Here is a 22,060-nt window from a genome sequence, read left to right on the forward strand (position 1 = left end):
GCAGAGGCTCATTTAAATGGAGGGAGTGGAACGCTGCCCCCGCTGACATAGAGGAGGTGGCTGCTCCATTTCCAGCAATGGTGTCTGCTGCCCCGCGCAGGCGCCATTTTTAAAGGGCTTCAAGCCCTTCAGCCGAATTTAAATGTTTAAAGACACATTGCTTTCACAGGTGATTGTAAAAAATTCAATAAAAGCTGAAGCCCTCTACCTACCCACACCACCCCCCCCCACAATGACCACATACTTTATTTTTGGGACTTTCACACCAAAGTAAACTTGACTCACAAGCCGAACCTGCCCCCCACCCCCCCGAACTTAGTCACCTGTGTCCTTCAACCCCTTCCCACCATCCCCTCAGCCAATGGAAACAGTTTTCTCCGCTTCCCAGCCACCCATCCCACCCTGATAATTTCACTCCTCCCCCCTCCCCACCAGTGTCACCGAATGGAGATTTGACGGCGTGGGAGTTCCGGCCATTGACCGGAATATCGGCATGGCAGTCGGGTCACGGTGAGTTATTTTGCATGTGGTTTAATTAAATTTAATATTTAAATGAGTGCCCCGCTGCTAAGTGGCTGGGGGCAGGGGTGGGGGTGCCGTACCAGGGCCTCGCCGCCACCAGTAAAATGCGGCGGGGCCTTCCTGGTGTCTGGTGATGGACCTCTCCTGGAAGAATTTTCTGGGCCCCCAGTTGGTAAAATTCAGTACTTGGTGTTAAATCTATCCATTTCAAGCACATGAAAATGCACAAACATATCTCAAATTCTCAGAGGATTATTAAGAAGTCCCCATTGTAAGTTTTTGGTTTCCAAGAAGTCTAGTACTGTCAATTTTGAAAACCTGGCACTAAACGCATCAAAATTACATCTTTTCCAGCCCCAGATGTGCACTCCATCAAGTTTTATTTATTTATTAGTTCTTTCTCCTTTTGACTGTAGGAGGTGAGAGTGATAATCCTAATTGCCAGGTTTGAAGGACTGATTCTAACACTAGAAGCAATCATGCCTGTTCAGCATATCATTTACAAGATCTATTAACCTTCAAGATTCTTGATAGTTTGCATGGTGACAATGATGCACTTGAATACTCAGCTTTGCTAACACCAGTAGCTGCGAAAGCCAGACAGAGGGATGGGTTGATGTGCTGTTTAGTTACCTCCCAAGTGGCTCACCAATGCTTTCCCAGTTTTCTCTTGGTTGGGAAAGAATGTCAGATTGAACATGACATTTGTGATTATTTATTGGAGTCAACGTTTTAGGCTGAATACCAAGCACTGGCACAGTTGTAACTTTTAAGACAATGGCTAAAAGAGTATACTTTTATTTAAATCTTTTTTTCAGGTACTGCTGCCAATGTTGATAATTAGATGGGGCTTGTTTTGGAAACACATTTGCTCCTTTCTCTAAACCCAATGTTAGATATGAAGCCACAAGTAGCATCAGAAATGCACTCATTCAAAAGGTGCTACTGATCTTGCTTCTATGTTAAGAAGTGAGGCACTTGGACAAGTAAGTTTTATTATGTTTTTTATCTGCTTTGGCTTTCAGATTTTGTATTGTCTATTTTGCTTCCATAAAATTCATGAATCACAGATGTTTGTTTAGAAGTCAATTTCTGAAATAAAATTGGTGACATTCACAGGGTCCAGTAGGAGATCCTCTCCCTCCTCTTCCTCCAAATTTGGGAGAGGTTTTCTGTACCTAGTTCACAATTTAAATGCAGAATCAGTCACAAAAAACTATAGAGAACTCTCCAAAACTTGCAAGCATCAGATTCTTCCAAAATAATGACAGTCTGTTAAAAAAAAAGCTTACTTTTCTCTCACAGTGAAGCACCACACATTTACAATTAATACTGATGGCAGGAGAAAGACCAAAGCATGGATTTAAAAGATGCAGCAAGGTCATTTGGATTTCAGCTGAGAACACTTAGAGTAGAACAAACAGATTTTAGTAGCCTCTTAAATGTCAGAATTTATTTATTCACATGAAAAAAATACTAGTTTTACTATAAATTTATAATTTTCATATAAATAATGTATATATCAAGTTAATAAAACTTTTGCCATCCCTTTGCTTTCCACAAAATCAATGTTCTATCGTATTAATTTGCATTTAAGGTGCAAATTGAATATCAAGGGACAGTATTAATATCTTTCTGGAATAAAGCACCCATTCAAACTTTGAAAACCAAGAATGGCAACAGATGTATGTGGCAGAGCTGCTGCTTTAACTTTTCTCGCACAACTTCACTTTTTAAGTGCAAATTATCGTTACAAACAGCAGCACTCCACCTTTGTATTTTCATCAGATATTTTACTTTTAGACTTCATTTATTTATCATAATTAATTTGCATAATATCAAACCAGCAAATTTCAACAGCAAAACATTTAATGCAGGCAGTGATGGTGCACTGCGCTGATCACGGTTCAGTTTTAATAGCTTTCATAACAATTTGTTATAACACAAGTTTGCTATGTTAAAAAACTATGAGAAAATAAACTTAATTGTATATAATAAAAACCATTAATCCAAAATCACCTGGAAAAGGGTTACTAAAACCAACATTATTATCGGCAAGGATACTAAGTGAGATCTGACATCAGTTCCAGTTTGGTCTGTTGTACATCTCTAAGTCTGCCTTGAAATTATTATTACTTACGGTTGCATTTTCATCACCTTCTTCAGTGAAAAACCAGTCATACTGAAAAAGTAACAAATTGATTTATTATAACTTAGTTGCTGATTCAAACATCTCTAGCAAATGGCTAACTGTAACATGTAGCAAAACCAAAAAGAAACATACATGTTGTATGAGCGTTTCCACTATTTTGTATTGATCTGGCATGTGAGTAACCATGTGCATCATGTTGTCTTCTGACGTTCTGACGAGGGTCGGACCAAATACAATTGCCAGATTTCTGGGCTCCATCTGAGGGCACAACAGGGTTACATCTTTCACAACAAGATACATGAAAATATTACACAGCAATATCATCACATCACCTACATAGAGTGATTAAACATTGTTAACTATCACAGAACACGTTTCAAATATAATTACATTAAAAACATGCAGTTACAATGACATATCTGGAAAGAATGTTCTGTGACATTAGTAAAGCTGATTGCTCCATTACTAATAAGAAAATTAATATCTTGAGCATCATTTCAGATTAAAAAAAATGAATTTTGAACACTGGCAAGAAGTTAAAATTGACCATCACTGTTGCAAGTCAAAATCTCAATCTATGGAGGCAAATTGAGAAACCCAAGGTCTCTCTAATTTTCACTTAACATTTCTTATAAAATGTATACAAACACAGATTCAATGCATCGATGAAATTCGGAGAGAGATACCTTATTTTTTTCAGAGTTTTCTGCTACTGTTTTCAGATGTGCCGAGAGAAATTTTAATGTTTCGTAGTGATGATCTGGCAAATCTCGGATCTGAAACAGTTTTAGCATCAACAAAAAATTAGTATATAGACAAAAAGGCTTACTGTTAATCATATGCAAATTTATACCAGTCATGGATCAGAATTACCAGTTTTTTTAAGGTCCTGAGTCTATCCACTGAATCCTCTTTTCTGTTGGCGTCTATGAAGTCAGCATATTTGTCTGTAACACAAAAATTGTTAAGATGCCAGTAATGAGTACAGTGAAATTGGCAATGTAATGTCAAAGACAATACTTCCCTGAATAGGCATTCTTTGGAAAATTCTACAATTTTGAAATCAGCTGACAATATATCAATCTTTTTGTCATTCTTTGCTTTTCTTCATAATCTGCCCAATCTTCTCACCTGCCACCCATATTTGTGCAATTATATGGTTTTTCTTTAAGTTCGATACTAACTTTAACTTTTTTTTTTAAGTTAACCATGGATAATGGGTCCTCCCTGTGGAATTTTCCTTTCCCATTGGAATATTTCTTTGTGTGTTCTGAAATATCCCCTTAAATGTCTGCCACTGCATCTCTATTGACCTATCCCTTAACCTAATCTGCCAGTTCACTTTAGCTAGCTCTGCTTTCATGCCCTCATAATTGCCTTTATTTAAGTTTAAACTACTCATCTTGGACCTATTCTTCTCTCCCTCAAACTGAAAGTAAAATTCAATCATATTATGATATTAAACTTCAGCTTGCTGCAGCAGAGAACTTAAAAAGTGACTACCGCCTCTGGACTGAAGTTTTAACCACCAGATATCTACAGCACCTCAGCAAAAACATGACTACAAACATCCAGCCTGCACCTTTAAAAAGACCTTCAACCCAAGACGATTCAACAGCTTTCTGTGAACCACAAACTCTTGCATCACTTTGAACCCTTTTTCTCTCTATTCTTGTGCATGCATTTGCGCGCTTGAATGAGTGAGTAGGTGAAGGTGGCAAACAATTTGGGTTTTGCTGTTTAAATAAAAATTTAACCAACTTTTTAAAAATAACTGAGAAAACCTGTCGCTTGTCTGTTTGTTTGACCCTAAAACACTCAGGGACCAACACGTCATTTTTAACAAAACACTATTGCAGTTAGTTGGGAGGTGAGAAGTGGAAGTTACCCACATCACTTACCACCTGTCTGTAACAATGGATAAACTTATGTTAATACACAACGTGTAACAGAAAACATACACAGTAAACATACGAAAAGGACAGGAAAAGTCTGACTCATCCATTAAACCAGTCATGGTTTAAACCTTCCAGTTTACCCTCCTACTTGTAGTCACGTGATCTTCTAGAAGAGGTACAAAAAAGATTTTAAAAGAATGCTAGGCCAATTCAGGGAAAATTGAGAAGTTGTAAAAACAGAAAGCACTGGAAATACTCAGCAGGTCAGGCAGCATCTGTGGAGAGAGAAGCATCTCTCTCTACAGATGCTGCTTGACCTGCTGAGTATTTCCAGCACTTTCTGTTTTTATTTCAGATGTCCAGCATCTGCAGTATTTTGCTTTTATAAAAATGAGAAGTTCTTCTCTGGCCCCTGAAAGTAATCAACATAAGTTGCAGGAGATCACAGCGACTGTAAGATACATAACCCCATAAACCTTTTGTACACAGTGATATTGGCCACACCAAGGAACTCGGAACCATCTCCTTTTTGAACTGTTGTAGAGAATTGGCACTACATGAACTGGCAAATTGTTACAAGCGTCAACAACCCTCGACATAAAGAAAACCCTCCGATATTTAATCTAATCCTACGTTTGCATAGCTTGTGTGCGAGATTCCTCAGTTTTCCTAACCTATCTAGTTTAAATCATCTGTTGGCTTAGATACATTGTGGTGCCTTTACCATTTTAAAAATTAAATATCTCCAAGCCTAATATGAAAACTAAGGGCTTTTAAATCATGGGTCATTCTAATGGATCTCCTTTGAAGCTTTTCAAGGGCCTTGATCATTCCACATGTGAGGGAACGAACAGTTTTCCAGATGAGGTCTAACTAAAGTTTTTTTTTTTACAAGGACACCAAGGTGAAATTTAATTATACTGCTGCCCAGGTGTTATGCACATGGAGGTCTGATAGCGCATTCAGCTCACCATTAAAAGCTACATTAAGTATTTGACTATCCCTAGTCTTCTCACTAACATGTTGTGTTAGGAAAGTCATTTACAGTATCAACAAATCTTTCAGCTGATCTGCCCTCTGCCCTAGATTAAGTGTCCTGCATTTGCAAAGGTTGAAAAGGATTTGTGACCAATTATTAACCACTGAACTATCCACTCAAATTGAAAAAGCTAAATGTCCATAAAGTAAAGATTACCAACTGGTATGGGAAGGAAATCTACAACAGAACAATAACTCATGGGGGCTTTGGGTGGAGCAGGCCTGACAGGTCAAACAGCTCTCTCACATTTTAGATTTTCTTATTTCCTATGTTTTGATAGTGTTAGTTCAATCATCTAGGATACAACTCCCAGAGCATTGGACTATATATTTTAAACTTGGAAAAATATCATTGAAGAGGATTCTTTTAGACTACAAGCCCTTTGGGATTTTTACAATGTTAATGGCGTAACAGAAATGCAAGTTGTTATTAGATGCAATTCACGATTTCCTAATTTCTAAAGGGCATCGACAATTTTGTGGAGGGTTTATAGAGAAGTGACCAGGATGATTCTGCTTGCTTTCATTAGAGAACAGATTGAAAGAAGATAATCCTGGTTTTCAAAATTCTGACAAGAATGGATAAAGTAGCTGCAAGTAGATTGGAAATACTCAGCAAGTCTGGCAGCATCTGTGGAGAGAGAAGCAAAGTTAACATTTCAGGTCAGTGATCTTTCATCAGAATTGGCGAGGGTAGGTAGATTGGACCTAGCTTGGACTGGGTACAGAAATTGATGGAAAAAAATACAAAGTTAACAAGCTTTTAGTAAAACTTCATAAGATATTTTCCTCCCCTTAACCTGCTCACATGAGAGATGGGTTATCTTAAGGAATTTTCCAAGTTATTGGAAAGATATTCAGCATAAACTGGTTCATACTGATGCTTTGCACTTTTGCAAACAGGAAGTATCATAGGCCATCATGCTTCTGTTGGCACCTAAACAGGTTAAAAATAATTAACATTTCTGAAACAGCTTCTATCAATGTCCTTTAGATCTAAAATGGAAAATCCTATTTTTCATACAAGAATGATTCAAATAGACTACAATCAGAAATATACTTACCATTTGTGAAGAGGGGTTCCGGAAGTTTTCTGAAGAAAGATTTCAGTAAGCTACTGATAACATTCAGATCTCGCCATTTCTATGTTTTAAAACATTTTAAAGGGAAACAATTTTATTTCCATTAATTTTAAGCACATTTATACAAATATTTATAAAGGCATTTAAATGGAAAGTTTGGAAACTTACATCATCCAAAAGATCAATATCAGTTACTCCTTTGTTGAGTTCCTCTTGTAAGCTTGAGATAGCAGCGTTATTTCCGGGGACTCTGTAGATTCCAGTGTACTCAAGACCTTTTTCTTCAACCAAATTGCAGCAAACCTCAACTATCAGTGGTACATACTAGAAAACACAATATGAAATAAGTTTTGAAAAACACCACAGAGTACAACTGATAATTTATTTGAGGGGCTTTAAAGCGGTTTCAATGCCACAATAATTGTACAATTCTCCATATGTTCAAGCCTTGGGTTAGGCCGTCTGTATTTTCTAATTTTGTTCTCAGGATATGGTAATGCTGGCAAGGGCACATTTATTCTTCATTCCTAGCTGCTCCAAAATGGCGGTAGGGGGCCTTCTTATTGAACCACTGCAGTCCTAAGTAGGGATTTCAGTCATCTAATCTAAAATTCGTCAGGTAAGAATTTTTTTGAAGGTCTTGTTTATCATGCTCATCACTGAAGGTGATGTGCTCAATTGAGGGAATGTAATCACCCCCATTACTCCAACAACAAAGGTACCTATGAAAACTAGCTTTCACAGACCCCACTCTCCCCCCTTTCACTTGTTCAAAGCCCATCACATTTCTAACTTTTCCCAGTTCTGATGAAAGGTCACAGACCTGAAATGTTAACCCCGTTTCTCTCTCCACAGATGCTGCCAGACCTGCTGAGTATTTCCAGCATTTTCTGCTTTTATTTCAGATTTCCAGCATCTTCATTAACTTTAATACAAAAGCAAAATCATTTACACTTCTCTTCTAAACCTTCTGGTAGCCAGTTTTCAACAAAGATGATAAAGGTGAGGAAAGAGACCTTGTATTCAATCTCGATTGATAACTTAAAAAAAAAATCAGGACGTAGGACCAAATATCGTCAGTCTTGACTTACTAGTGGGGTTCAAAGGAGTAAGCAAGAAAGCAAGGTAAATCGGGAAGTAGCAAGTAGGTGACCTTACCTTTGAGTTGTAAAAGACTGATCATCATGAGAAGAACCAAGCGACTGAATTTTCCCGGTCTCGTGATGGGGAAGCCAAAAAACATAGGGGGATCCGCAATGGATTGGTTCCCCGACGCATTGCTGCCGGCCAGGAACTTTCCCAGGGGTGGGCTGGAATCAATCAGCTTCCCGCTCCACAGAGGCGGGCAGCCAATTATACTGGTTAAGGCCCCGATTAGGGAATATTTTGCGCCCTCGCCAGCATTTTGCCACCCCGATCCAGCAGAGGGGTTTCCCCTCCATCCCGATGGATCTTCCGGCCAGGATCTGTTTATTTACTCACTGATATGCAGGCCAACGAGCGTGCTTCAATGATGCGGCGCCCTCAAAGTCCCCAACCTGCCACAGCAGCACCACCTTTCCTTGTGGGATTGCCAAGGCTCCAGAGCTGCTGTCCCTCTGATTGGGCCTGCAGCAGAGAGCCCACCCACCATCCTTAATAGGACAGCGAGCTCAGAGGCAGCCAATTAGGAGGCTGCCTCCCGGAAGATTGCAGAGCTGGTTTCGCTCCCAGCAAGTGCAGGATCAGGACCCCCATTCAGTCCCAACATTGGTGTCCCAAAGCCCGCAGGAAAATCCAGCCCAAAGAGTGAGGGAAGTAAGCAGTTTGAAAGTTTTGAAAAAGTGAGTTAGAGGGAGATGCACAATTAGTCCTGAGGACATGGAAAAGGAAGAACACATAATATATATTCTTAACTTAGGAACAAGGAGGAGTAAAAGCTTAGAGCTATACCAAAGCAGTACCAATAAAACAGAGTAAGACAGGAAGATACAGTGCAATAGAGAGAGCAACACACTGAACATTAATGCTGAAGAAGGATCATTTATCAGATGACAAGTCCAGGAGTGTAAGAGAAGTATTAAAAGAGACTCCCAAATAGGAAAGCACTATTCAACTCATGGGCAGATTTCAGCTTTAGAGAGTGTTAAGAGCTGTTAGGAATAAAAAGAGTTTAACATGAAAGTGAATATCAGGATATTAGTAAAGTCATAAGTAAAGGGCAGCTACAGATTTGATTTATGCAAGGTATAAAAAAAAGTGAAGATATGAACCATTTCTTTGTTGCAAAGGAAATGGAAGAAATTAAGATGTAGGAATTGAATTGAATTGTTCAAGTACTGGAGGTAGTGGGGTTATAATCTGAAGGTAATTATTGATGCGTACAGGAGGTATTAACATAAAGAACAGAGCAGGGAATCTGAGTTAAAGCAAAAGGAGCCAGAGAATGGAGCATCAACCATGCACAGTGATACAAGAGGAAACTAGTTCGTCATGAACACCACTTTGGTATGTTGGAGTCATATCATGGCATTCTGTTTAGAAGTACGATGTTAAGGCTTTGGAGATGCCCAAGGTAATAGCAAGTGCTCGAGAACAAAAGTTTGAAAGATACATAATGTGGACAGCAAAATCCCTAGTGGAATAAAAATACTTAAAACCACATTGGTATTCATGCAATAGGCTGGAACTTCTAAGGTAATGAATGAGTTCCACAATTTTCTCTGCCCAGGTGGGAGAAAAGGAGATAAAATGTCCAAAATAGGGGAAGCAAATGTTAGTGAGCCTGTTTTCAAGAGAACATATGACCAAAAAAAAATTCTCTTCGTAGTAAGATCTTGTTGCTTCAGTGATTAAATCATAAATAAAGAAAAATACCAACTACATGTCACAACATTTTTCATTGCATTATACCTTATTGTGAAGAGCTGGTGGACAATCATCTAGCCTGACACCAAATGTTACACCAGGACCTGGTTTCTTTTCAAAGGTTTTTCTCATTATGCTAGGAATGCCTCGTCGCCACGTTCCCTTGTCTTTTGGTGGGCTCGTGTCATCTGAATGGCAAAACAACCTCCCATTGGTATGATTATACAGAAAAAAGAATTTTTGCCAAATATTGTATCATTAACATAATAGGTAAAGTGAGCCGCATTAATGCTGTTTTAATCTATGTTCAGATCCTCATTAAAAATACTTACCTTTTGTAATGATACTAGTTACGTTCTTGGTGTAAATAAACATGTTTACAATTACTATAGTTTCAAGCGAACATTTAAATTGCGCGCAGTCACTATTTACTTGATGAATTACCAGGTTTGCTACATCTCATTAGTTTATCACAAAAATTCACTTCCAAATCTTTTCAGTAAAAAATCCTAAATACTGTAAAAAAGCTGGTGTTCATCACATCTTCAAGTAGGTTTTCTGGCTTGGAAAACTTGCAGCTACAATAATCTTGCTAGCAATGCATCAGATTTTAGTGACAAGCACAGCAACAGGCCTTTTGGCTCAACTGGTCTATGCCTGCATTTATGCTTCACATGTGCCACTTCCCACCCCTTTTCATCCAATCCTATCAGCATTTTCTTCAATTCCTTTCTCCCTCATGTGCTTATTTTAGATCCTTTAAATGAATAATTTGCATCAAAGCTGTGTCTGCCACTGCTCAATTGGTAGCACTCTTGTCTGAGTCAGGAGGTTGGAGGTTCATGTCCCACTTCTGGACTTGAGCACAAAGATCAAGACTGACACTCCAGTGCTGTACTGAGAGAATGCTGCACTGTCAGAGGTGCCGTCTTTCAGATAAGATGTTAAACCGAAGTCCCATCTGCCTTCTCAGGTGGACATAAACGATCCCATGGCACTATTTCGAATAAGGGCAGGGGAACTTTCGCCGGTGACCTGGCCAACATTTATTCTTCAACATCTCAAAAAAAAAACAAGATTACCTGTTCTTTATCACATTGCTGTTTGTCAGAGCTTGCTGAGAGCTAATTGGCAGCTGCGCCTCCTATGTTACAACTGTGACTACACTTCAAAAGTACTTAATTGGCTGTAAAACGCTTTGAGACATCTGGTGGCTATATAAATGTAAGTCTTTCTTTATAATTTGTTGTGTTCCTTGTCTGACATCCAGTATTGGATGAGCAGAAATTCCCTCCAAATAAATACTGGAAAGACTGAAGCTATTGTCTTCAGTCCCTGCCACCACTTTGTTCAAGCCACAGACTCCATCCTGCTCCCTGGCAACTGTATGCAGCTGAACCAGACCATTCGTAACCTTGGTATTGTATCTGATCTCGAGATGAACTTCCGACCACATATCCACACCATCACCACCTCTAAGAAAGCCCAACTCCAACCCTGCCTCAGCTCATTTGTCGATGAAACCCTCATCCATGCCTTTGTTACCTTCTAGACTCAACTATTCCAATGCTCTCCTAACTGGCCTCCCATCTTCCACCATCCATAAACTTAAGCTCATCCAAAACTCTGCTGTCTATTTTCTAACACACACCTAATCCCAATCATCCATCAGCCCTGTGCTTACTGACCTACACTGGCTCCTGATCCAGCAACACCTCTACTTCAAAATTCTTCTCCTTGTTTTCAAATCCCTCCCTATCTCTGTAACCTCCTCCATCCCTCCGAGATTTCTGCGCTCCTTCAATTCTGGCCTCTTGCACATCCCTAATTTTAATTGCTACACCACTGGCAGCCATGCCTTCAGCTGCCTAGGGCTTGAGCTTTGGAATTCCCTCCATAAAGCTCTCCACCTCTCTCCCCCTTTAAGTTGCTCCTTATAACCTACCTCTTTACCCAAGCTTTTGGTCATCTGTCCTAATATCTGTATGTGGCTTGATGCCAAATTTTGTTTGCCAATGCTCTTGCAAAACACCTTGGGGCATTTTACTATGTTACAGGTAATTGTAAGTACTTGTTAGTGATATTTACCTCAACTGCTCCTTGTGGTAGCACATTCCACATTCTTGGGATAAAGATGTTTCAACTGAATTCCCTATTGGATTTATTAGTAACTATTTTACATTTATGACCTTTAGATTTGGACTCCTCCACTCCTCTATGTTTATCCTGTCAAATCCTTTCATCATCTTAAAGACCTCTGTCAAATCATCCCTTAGCCTTTTCTTTTCCAGAGAAAAGATGCTCAAAAGCCTGGTCAGCCTTTTCTGATAAGTATATCTAAGTTCTGGCATCATCCTTGTGAATCTTATTTGTATCTTCTCCAATGCTTTAAAAAAAAATACATGGAGACCAGAACTGTGCACAGTACTTCAAATGTGGTCCAAAGTTCAATACAAGTTTAACACAAGTTCTCTGCTTTTCAATTCAAACCGTCTTGAAATGAACCTCAGTGCTTGGCTTGCTTCTGTAATGGCGTTATTTACCTGCGTCACTACTTTTAGTAATTGGTGTGTCTCTACTCCTAGATCCCGTTGCTCCTCTACCCCATTCAGACTCTTACTGTCCATGCAGTATGCAACCTCCTTATTGTTCCTACCAAAATGTACCATCATACACTTAGCTATATTGACATTCATTTACCAATTACACACCCATTCTGCAATTTATTAATGTCTTCCTGTATTTTGTCATATTCTTCCTTTGTATTAACTTCACCTCCCAATTTGGTGTCATCTGCAAATTTTTAAATTGCACTTAAAATATAGTTTGCACATATTACTACTTTTAAACTGGGACATTGCGGCAAACTACAATTAATAGGAATAACTGAAGTAGAAAAACATGATAAATGTCAAAAAATTAACAATAGTATCTGGTTAGTTGGATTAATGACAATTTACACTCATTTAACAGAATCATTAACTTATTAAAATGAAGTAAATAATAAGCATTCACTTAAGTGAAACTAACTAATGACGAAAGTCAAGTAGAAAACTTTTTAAAGGAAACCAGTATTGGACAGTTATATTATATAATGAAGCATTACTTATAAGTTTTCTTTCCAACTCTTGTTTTGGAGAATGTGGGCTCTTTGGATCAGTTTTGGATCCCAAGAAGGTCTGCCTAATACTGAGAGTCTGGCGAGATGTTTTAGGAGATGGTTCAGTCTTGCTGCCAGAAGTACTGAAAAGAAAAGATACTCCATTAAGAGGACATTTTATTGTAATTATTGCTTGCGTCATGAACTTGCTATGCTGCATGATGATTTTAATTCATCGGTTGGAAACCTAAATTAAACTATTAAAAAGAAACCTGGAAACTAAATTCAACTTTTAAAAAGAAATCAACTAAGATGGCCACCATAATTTGCATTGAAATACCTCACATTCCAAGGTATCGACGTGGAGACACATGTCTGAATAGCCCTCATCTAGAATAATGGCTTGAGTAGTTTGAATGAGCTACCTGTTATCGCCTTCATTAGCAAGGCATTCAAAGCCATCTTGGAACATTAACACTAGTGAAGATGAACCTCAAAGAGTAAACACTGAAACAAAGAGACCTGGGAAAGATTGGAATTCTTAGACTTGGATCTCATTAAAGTGCAAAAGAGAATACACTGGGACAATCATCAATAGTCTGTCCACCTGTGTGAAAACTTGGAGTTTGTTCTGGACACATCAGACGATCTTCTGAGACCCAAGTGGGTCTCTCTGGTTCTCTCTCCAGGTAACACTAAGTTTCGAGCCCTACCTGCGGGCTGCAAAACATCCAAGTCTTTCAATGCTGCAGACAAAAACTCTGGGAGAAAGCCATCGACATCACTGTCTCCAAGAAAACTCTGAACCAGGTGGCCACCCCTACCAGCCAGGATCTTCAGGACTATGAATTCATCCAGAAGCCAACTGAATTACCAGACACCACAGACTGTATATTCTTTTATTTGTTCTGGACTCTAATCCAACCAATCCCTCCTTCTTCACTCTGTAACCTATCTCTGTGTGTATGATTCTCACATGTGTATGTGTGTGTGTGTGTGTGTGTGTGTGTGTGTGTGTGTGCGCGCGTCTGAAAGTTGGAGTTATTATTTTTACTTAGATCAGGTTTTGATTTTAAATGCAATAAACTAACCTCTTTCTTGTTTAAACTCAAGAAAACCTGCCCGATTGGTTCCTTTATGATCATAGCACAGAAAGGGTTAAACCCTCACTTATTTGGTAAGCACATCAACTGTTTAAAAGAAATAAACCCTGTTGCGGTCAAAGAAGGAGAGGGATAAGAGGGGTGAGCCTTTCAACCCCTCCGCATCTAATCATAACACTTGTATACAGCAAACCCCTTGACATTCCTAAATGAAGATTAACACTAGATTTTATTTCCTTATAGTATTTTGTGCTCACTGCAACATGGACCAATTTCAAAAATAGGCACGGCTTCCACTGCCCAACAATCTTCAATAGAATACTTAGTGCCAGAGAAGATGAGGCTCCTAATCTCCAAGCATTCTGCATAATCTGATAGTTTAGATTTCAAAAAATGGGTGGTTTTGTATTTTGAAACCATGGCCCTAGAAAATTAGACCAGGATAACAAGACTACTTACTTCATCATGGTACTGTATTCTTTAATCTTCCTGCTAATTAAATCTCTGCTTGTAACTCCAGTGTCCTACAAATCAAAATAACGATACATTATTTCTTTTTCTTTAAAAAGAAATCCCATGTGCAATACAGCAGTCCACAATAAGCGATAATATAAAAGTATTTAAACTAGTTTGGCAGCAGGATGGGGACCTGAGGGTAAACTCAGCTGGGACAAAATCAGAAATGAAAACGGAAGGCAGAAAATTAATGCACGAGTCTGGAAGACAGAGGAAACAAAGGTTAGAAAATTAAAAAAGAGTTTGGCAGTGCTCAAGGGTATCTATTTCAATGCAAGGAGTATAGCAAATAAAGCAGATGAGCTGAGGGCACAGATAGACACATGGCTATTACAGAAACATGGCTTAAGGAGGGACGGGAATAGCAGCTCAGTGTTCTTGGTTACAGGGTTTTCAGATGCGATTGGGAGGGGGATATGAAAGGAGGGGGAGTGGCAATTTTTTTTTCATAGAAACTATTACAGCTGTGAGAAGGGATGATCTGTTAGAAGGTTCATCAAATGAGGCCATATGGATTTAGGTAAGAAAGGAAAAAAGGGGCAATCTCACTCCTGGGAGTGCACTATAGACCCCCAAACAGTCAGAGGGAGATAGGAGAGCAGATGTGTAGGCAAATCTCTGAGAAGTGCAAGAACACACTGCCTGAAGGTGTGATAGAGGCGGGAATCCTCAACATTTCAGGAGTATTTAGACGAGCATTTAAAACGCCATAGCATACAAGACTACGGGCCAAGTGTGGGAAAATGGGATTAGATTGGGTGGGTGCTCGATGGTCGGCGCAGACATGTTGGGCCGAAGGGCCTGTTTCTGTGCTGTATAACTCTATGACTCTAAGTGCACATGCTTAAGACATTCTTTTAAAAGCGCATCACAAGTCAGGATCTTATAACAAAGGCATGGCGCTTTGTGGACTTTGCTTATGGAAAAATTAAAATGATTCTTCTGCAACTGTAACTGACATCGATTAAATACCATATAGTTTGAAACAACAGCTTTATTGCTCAAGTCTTAAACAAGTCAATGAGCTCACATTGGAGTACATAAAACAGACTGTTTCCACTGTTTGAGGGAGTTAAGAAAGAGACATAGATACAAAATTAAACGCAAGAGATTTAAGAGAGCAGGAGAAACCATCTTACACATAGAACTGTGGAATGCTTTACCAGAGTTAGTGATTTAAGCAGAGAACGTATCGACATTTAGGAACAGGTTAAATAGGTGTTAGCGATGCACATTATATGCAAATCAGCAGCAACTTGCAGCGAGGAAGAAATACCCCATGAATTGCACATTGCCAAAAGTTGCTGGATGCTTTGTGCCAGTCTGCTGTCAACCTTCGCGAAAACAGCACCTTGCCCTTAACCTCCAAGTTTCATGAAGTTGCCTCATTTGCATATTAATTGCCCAATATATTCACCACAAAAAGTCACGTCCAGTAACTGACTACACAAGTACCCTTTTAATGACATGATAATTGTTAATGACAACAAAGCAACCTCTCTGGCCCAAAGGTGAATTAAAAGTTTGGAGTCTCATTCCTTCAGCGAGTGAACTGTTGAGATTTTAAATGTCAAATTTTAAAATGTTTCTTACTTTTCCTTTCTGATGCTTACTATCTTTCCCTGTCAAACCAATCTTTCTTTCCCTCTCAATTTTCTTTCTGAGCTTGAACCGACATTGAATTAACACACTCTAATGCATACACCTTCCTTCGCCTTCCTCTGTTCACTTCTCTATCCTTAAATCTAATTGAATGATGACATACAGTATTGCTCCAGCTATACACCAAGGTCCCAGATATCCTGTTGTCCTTCTCATGCCATTATCAGCTCGCAATTCCATATACTTACATTCTTGAGCTGAAGGGTACAGGAAAATGTCTAATGGAGCACGCAGAAATTCAATACACAATGCACTGAACAGAATCTCCACTCCAGCAAATTCCAGCTGTTTGTGGGACATTGCTCTTCATTATTTGAAAAATAGCACCTCCCAACAATGTAGTCCCTTAGTATTGCACTGAATTGCCACCCCAGGTTACATGCTTAAGTCTTGGAGTGGAAATTAAACCAACAATATCCAAATTTAAGGTAAAAATGTTACCAACAAAGCCAAGCTAGAAAACTGGACATGGCACCTGAATGGACTCTTATTTACAGAATATTAGATTTTGAAATGCTAACAACTGAAGCAAAATAATAATGACTCTATATATGTAAATAACATTGTAAACAACATATTGTAAACTTAAAAAATTCAAAAATATAGCATTTACTTCATTGAATTATAAAACATTAAGAATACTCTTGCAACAAAGTTTATAGTAAATATTGCATCCAATAAAGTTTATGAATCCACATGCAATTTTGTATGTCAATTAAAAGCTATGTTTAATGATGTGCATGCAGTTCCATAATGTTGAAAATAGTTTCAATAGCTTACGGCTGCTTCAGTTGCAAAATACAAATTCAAAAAATTAATGCACCATCATACATTTTGTTTGAAGAGCTAGATGTGGAGGAGGCAAAAGCTGAATATATACTGTACATACAACATCACCACAATATGCACTTACTTCATTATCCAGATTGCTGTTTCCTTGTATGGTCTTAATCCACGTCAACATATCTTCTCGATCCTCAGCCTGAAAGAGGTATTCACACTCGGAAGTGGTTAATCGAAACACGTGCTTGCGCTTGGTTTCACTATACGAGATGTCTATCAAGCAGGCTTTGATACTGATTGGTTGTTCTTCTTCAATTTGGCAAGATGCATGAATTGTCTTGTCCTTTTTATCTTTGTATAAGAATAGCGAGTACCCACGAAGAACCACATACATTTGCTTCCATGGCCGAATGCTGCCACCGACACGCTGTAATATTTAAAAATAATTTCACTTGACAAATTGATCACACTTTATCACTTTGTTTTTACATTTATAAAACCTTTAATCTTTTTCTCTCCTTCAGGAAAAGTGAATGAAAAATGATGCACGTTCATTCGTAAGTGTGCACACTTGTTAAAAAAGAAAATCCTGTGTAATTCAGAAAACAAATTCTTCCTATACAAGTAGGAAATAAACACTTGCAAATATATAGCACCTTATTACATCCCTGAGCCATTTCCAAGTGTTTCAAACAAATAACTGAGCACAATGCTGGTTATGTAGCCACTGTTCTGTGTTCAGTTTCCCCTGTGACTTTAACCTCTATGCGTCATGTTTGATGATGATAGGGCACTGCTTTGTGATTTTCCCATCCACCATTTAGATCTGGTTCTCGACATTTCAGCAGAACTGTTCAATCACAATGACCTAGTGGATTTGCAGAAAGTGGGATTGTTGAAAATCATCAATCTATTCATGAATAAAGTCTGAACCAGGAGGTAATATCAGAGAGGAATACCAAGGTGCACAGAATACTGGGGGAGACAGATAGCACTAGAGGAGGAAATAGTAAATTATTAGGTGGGCACAGAAAAAGAAAGTAATAAAGTCTGAATTAGGGTTACTGTGCATGTATGTGAATGCACAGGGCATGGTAAATAAGATTGGTGAGTTATAGGTGCAGATTGTCATTTGCAAATATGATGTGGCGATACGAGAGATCTGGCTCAAAGGAGGGCAGGACTGGGTATCAAATATTCCTGGATACTAGGTGTTCAGGAAAGATAGGAAAGGAAGGAAAGGGCGTAGGGGTGGCAATATTGATTAAGGAAAACAATGCAGTGCTGGAGAGAGAGAGGAGATGTCCCAGATGGGTCAAGGACAGAGTCTATTTGGCTAGAGCTAAGGAACAAAAAAAGTGCAATTACATGCTTGGTGTAGTGTACAGGCCACCAACTAGTGAGAAAGATGTAGAGGAACAAATTTGCAAGGAAATTGTACAGAGGTGCAAGAATTATAAAGTAGTTATAATGGGGTACTTTATCCGAATATACACTGGGACAGTAGTAGTGTAAAGGGCAGAGAGAGACAACAGCTCCTAGAGCACGTTCAGGAAAATTTTCTGCAGAGTATGTTTCCTGCCCAACGAGAAAGGAGGCACTACTAGACCTCGTTCTTGGGAATGAGGTAGGTCAAGTGTCATAGAGTCATACAACATAGAAACAGGCCCTTCGGCCCACCGTGTCCCTGCCAGCCATCAAGCCTATCTATTCTAATCCCATTTTCCAGCACCTGGCCCATAACCTTGTTTGCAAAGGCATTTCAAATACTCATCTAAATACTTTTTAAAATGTTGAGGGTTCCTGCCTCTACCACCCCTTCAGGCAGTGTGTTCCAGATTCCAACCATCGTCAGGGTGAAAAATAATTTCCTCAATTCCCTTCTAAACCTCTTGCCCCTTACCTTAAATCTATGCCCCCTGTTTATTGACGCCTCTGCTAAGGGAAAAAGTTTCTTCCTATCTACCTGATCTATGCCCCTCATAATTTTGTATACCTCAATCAGGTCCCCCCTCAGCCTTCTCTGCTCCAAGGAAAATAACCCCAGCCTATCCAGTCTCTCTTCATAGCTGAAATGCACCAGCCCAGGCATCATCCTGGTGAATCTTCTCTGCACCCTCTCCAGTGCAATCACATCCTTCCTATAGTGTGGTGCCCAGAACTGTACACAGTACTCCAGTTGTGGCGTAACTAGCCTGTACAGCTCCATCATAACCTCCCTGTTCTTACATTCTATGCCTCAGCTAATAAAAGCAAGTATCCCATATGCCTTCCTAAACACCTTATCTACCTGTGCCTTCAGTGATCTATGGACATGTACACCAAGGTCCCTCTGACCCTCTGTACTTTCTACGGTCCTACCATCCATTGTATATCCCCCTGCCCTGTTAGTCTGCCCAAAATGCATCACCTTACACTCCTCAGGATTAAATTCTTACCAGTCCATCTATATTGTCCTGTAATCTAAGACTTTCCTCCTCAAAATTTACGACACCAACAATTTTCAGTCAGTCTGGGAACATTTATGGGACAGTGACCACTGTATCATAAGGTTTAGGTTGGCTGTGGAAAAGGACAAGGAACAATCCAGAGTAAGAATAATTAACTGGGGAAAGCCAACTTCAATGGGGTAAGAATGGATCTGGGCCAGATAAACTGGAATCAAAGATTGGCAGGCAAAACTTTAAAGAAGAGATAGTTCGGGCACAGTCAAGGTATATTCCCACAAAGGGGAAAGGTAGGGCAAACAAATCCAGAGCTCCCTAGATGACAAAAGAGATAGAGATTAAGATGAAGAAAGTGCACTTATGACAGGTGGATAATACAACCGAGAACCAGGCTGAATATAGAAGGTTCAGAGGGGAAGTGAAAAAACAAATAAAATAAAGACAGAGTATGAAAAGAGACTGGCAGCTAACATAAAAGGAAATCCTAAAGTCTTCTACTGCATATAAATAGTAGAAGGGTGGTAAAAGGAGGACTGGGACCAATTAGGGAACAAAAAGTGGATTTACGCATGGAGGCAGGGGGAATAGCTGAGGTATTAAATGAATACTTTCTATTTTCCTTTACCAAGGAAGATGATACCGCTCAGGCCATGGTGAAAGAGGAGGTAATTCAGGCATTTGAAGGGTTTAAAATTGAAAAGGATGAGGTATTAGATAGGCTGTCTGTACTTGAAGTTGATAAGTCCCCAGGACCAGATGAGGATGCATCCAAGGATACTGAGGGAAGTGAGAGGAAATTGCAGAGGCACTGGCCATAATTTTCCAGTCTTCCTTAGACTCAAGGGTGGTACCAGAAGACTGGAGAATTGCAAATGTTACACCCTTGTTCAAAAAAGGGAGTAAAGATAAGCCCAGCAACTACAGGCCAGTCAGTTTAACTTCAACGATGGGGAAGCTTCTAGAAAACAACAATTCAGGACAAAATTAAAGTCACTTGGGCAAATTTGGGTTAATTAAGTAAAGGCAGCATGGATTTGTTAAGGGCAAATCACGTTTAACTAACTTGCTGGAGGTTTTTGAGGAGGTAACAGAGAGGGTTGATGAGGGTAATGCTGTTGATGTTGTGTACATGGACTTCCAAAAGGCATTTGATAAAGTGCTGCACAACAGACTTGCGAGCAAAGTTATAGCTCATGGAATAAAAGGGCCAGTAGCAACATGGATACGAAATTGGCTGAGTGACAGGAAACAAAGAGTAATGGATGTTTTTCGGACTGGAGGAAGATTTGCAGTTGAGTTCCCTAGAGGTCAGTGTTGGGACCCTTGCTCTTCCTGATATATATTAATGACCTAGACCTTGGTATACAGGGCACAATTGCAAAATTTGCAGATGATTCAAAACCTTGCAGCATTGTGACCAGTGAAGGGGTTGGGAAAATACGTCAAAAGGACATAGACAGGTTGGTGGAATAGGCGGACTAGTGACAGCTGAAATTTTATGCAGCGTGTGTAAAGTGATTCATTTTGATGGGAAGAACATGGAGAGACAATATGAAATAAAGGGTACAATTCTGAAGGGGGTGCAGGAACAAAGGGACCTGGGCACTTATGAGCATAAGTCATTAAAGGTGGCAGGAGAGATTGAGAGAGTGGTTAGTAAAATATACGACATCCTAGGCTTTATTAATAGGGGCACAGAGTACAAAAGCAAGGAAGTTATGTTAAACTTGTATAAAACACTAGTTCAGCCTCAACTGCAGTATTGTGTCCAGTTCTGGGTGCCACACCTTAAGGAAGATGTGAAGCATTAAAGAGAATGCAGAAAAGATTCACGAGAATGGTTCCAGGGATGAAGAACTTCAGTTACGTGGATAGATTGAAGTTGGGATTGTTTTCCTTGGAGAAGGGTGACAGAAGATTTGAGAGGTATTCAAAATCATGAGGGGTCTAGACAGAGAAGATAGGGAAAACCAGTTCCCAATGGTGGAAGGATCGAGAACCAGAGGGCACAGATTTAGGGCAATTGGCAAAAGAAACAATGGAGACATGAGGAAAAACTTTTTTATGCAGTGAGTGGTTAGGATCTGGAATGCACTGCCTGAGAATGTGGAGGAGGTATTCAAGCGGGAATTGGATTATTATCTGAAAAAGAAGAATGTGCAGGGCTATGGGGAGAAAGCGGAAGAGTGGCACTAGGTGAATTGCTCCTTCAGAGAGCCAGCGCAGACACAACTGGCTGAATGGCCTCCTTTGATGCTGCAACAATTCTGTCATTCTGTGATGTACCAACTCACACTTAGGCTTCTATTTCATATGTACATTGGTGCAACATAACAAAGGCAGTCCCTTAAAAAAATTAAGATCACAGTGAAATATTAGCAATTTAAAAAAAACTAAATTTATATCGCCCAATGCCTAACAAAAGGAAAAACAGGGGACCTGCTCACAGGCATGCCAACAGCTATTGAGCAATAACTGCAAGACATAGATTGTAACCTGGGGGAATTTGTTGTCTACTCATCCCTCCGGTGGAAAATTGCAACTGGGCAACCCCATTTGAAACAATTAAAATCAGCTGTAACATGCATCCTTCCATTCCTCTGACACTATGAATTGAAGCAAAAAGTCTGTTATGACCAGGTGAGAAAGGGGTCTAGAGGTTCCCTCTCAGCCTTTTCCTGGCGTGGCCGTAACAGGGTTTTTTTTTTTAAAACACTGCTTATGGTTTCCCCTCAGCGAATCCTTGTTCACTGCTCTCCAATTGTAATGGCAAAGAAATCAATCAGACAGGTTTTCTTAGATTTAAACAAGAAAGGTGCAAGATTATTAACCTTAAAACTCTAATTCGGTTAAAACTACTAAAAATACGCGACGCACATGCGATAAACCCACATGCAGATAGAGACAGAA

The 22,060-nt window shown here is 39.4% G+C and overlaps 2 protein-coding genes across 4 annotated transcripts in view; one reads left to right on the forward strand and one right to left on the reverse strand.

Annotated features, from left to right (window-relative positions):
* Window positions 1-22,060, forward strand: part of si:ch211-285f17.1 (sickle tail protein) — an 815,052-nt gene that overhangs the window by 788,295 nt on the left and 4,697 nt on the right. The gene's annotated exons all lie outside the window — the stretch shown is intronic.
* The window catches only part of LOC137348453 (rho GTPase-activating protein 21-like), a 298,000-nt gene that overhangs the window by 20,792 nt on the left and 255,148 nt on the right, over window positions 1-22,060 (reverse strand). For all 3 annotated transcript variants that reach the window (XM_068013769.1, XM_068013763.1, XM_068013773.1), the window contains 10 exons: window positions 16,834-17,130; window positions 14,202-14,266; window positions 12,646-12,782; window positions 9,585-9,727; window positions 6,861-7,016; window positions 6,675-6,753; window positions 3,548-3,621; window positions 3,361-3,450; window positions 2,807-2,932; window positions 2,663-2,704 (listed from right to left, as the gene is read on the reverse strand). In XM_068013769.1, coding sequence (XP_067869870.1) covers window positions 2,663-2,704; window positions 2,807-2,932; window positions 3,361-3,450; window positions 3,548-3,621; window positions 6,675-6,753; window positions 6,861-7,016; window positions 9,585-9,727; window positions 12,646-12,782; window positions 14,202-14,266; window positions 16,834-17,130 — 1,209 coding nt within the window. The remainder of the gene's footprint in view (window positions 1-2,662; window positions 2,705-2,806; window positions 2,933-3,360; window positions 3,451-3,547; window positions 3,622-6,674; window positions 6,754-6,860; window positions 7,017-9,584; window positions 9,728-12,645; window positions 12,783-14,201; window positions 14,267-16,833; window positions 17,131-22,060) is intronic.

Source organism: Heterodontus francisci, chromosome 2 (genome assembly GCF_036365525.1).
Source record: "Heterodontus francisci isolate sHetFra1 chromosome 2, sHetFra1.hap1, whole genome shotgun sequence".
Taxonomy (NCBI): domain Eukaryota; kingdom Metazoa; phylum Chordata; class Chondrichthyes; order Heterodontiformes; family Heterodontidae; genus Heterodontus; species Heterodontus francisci.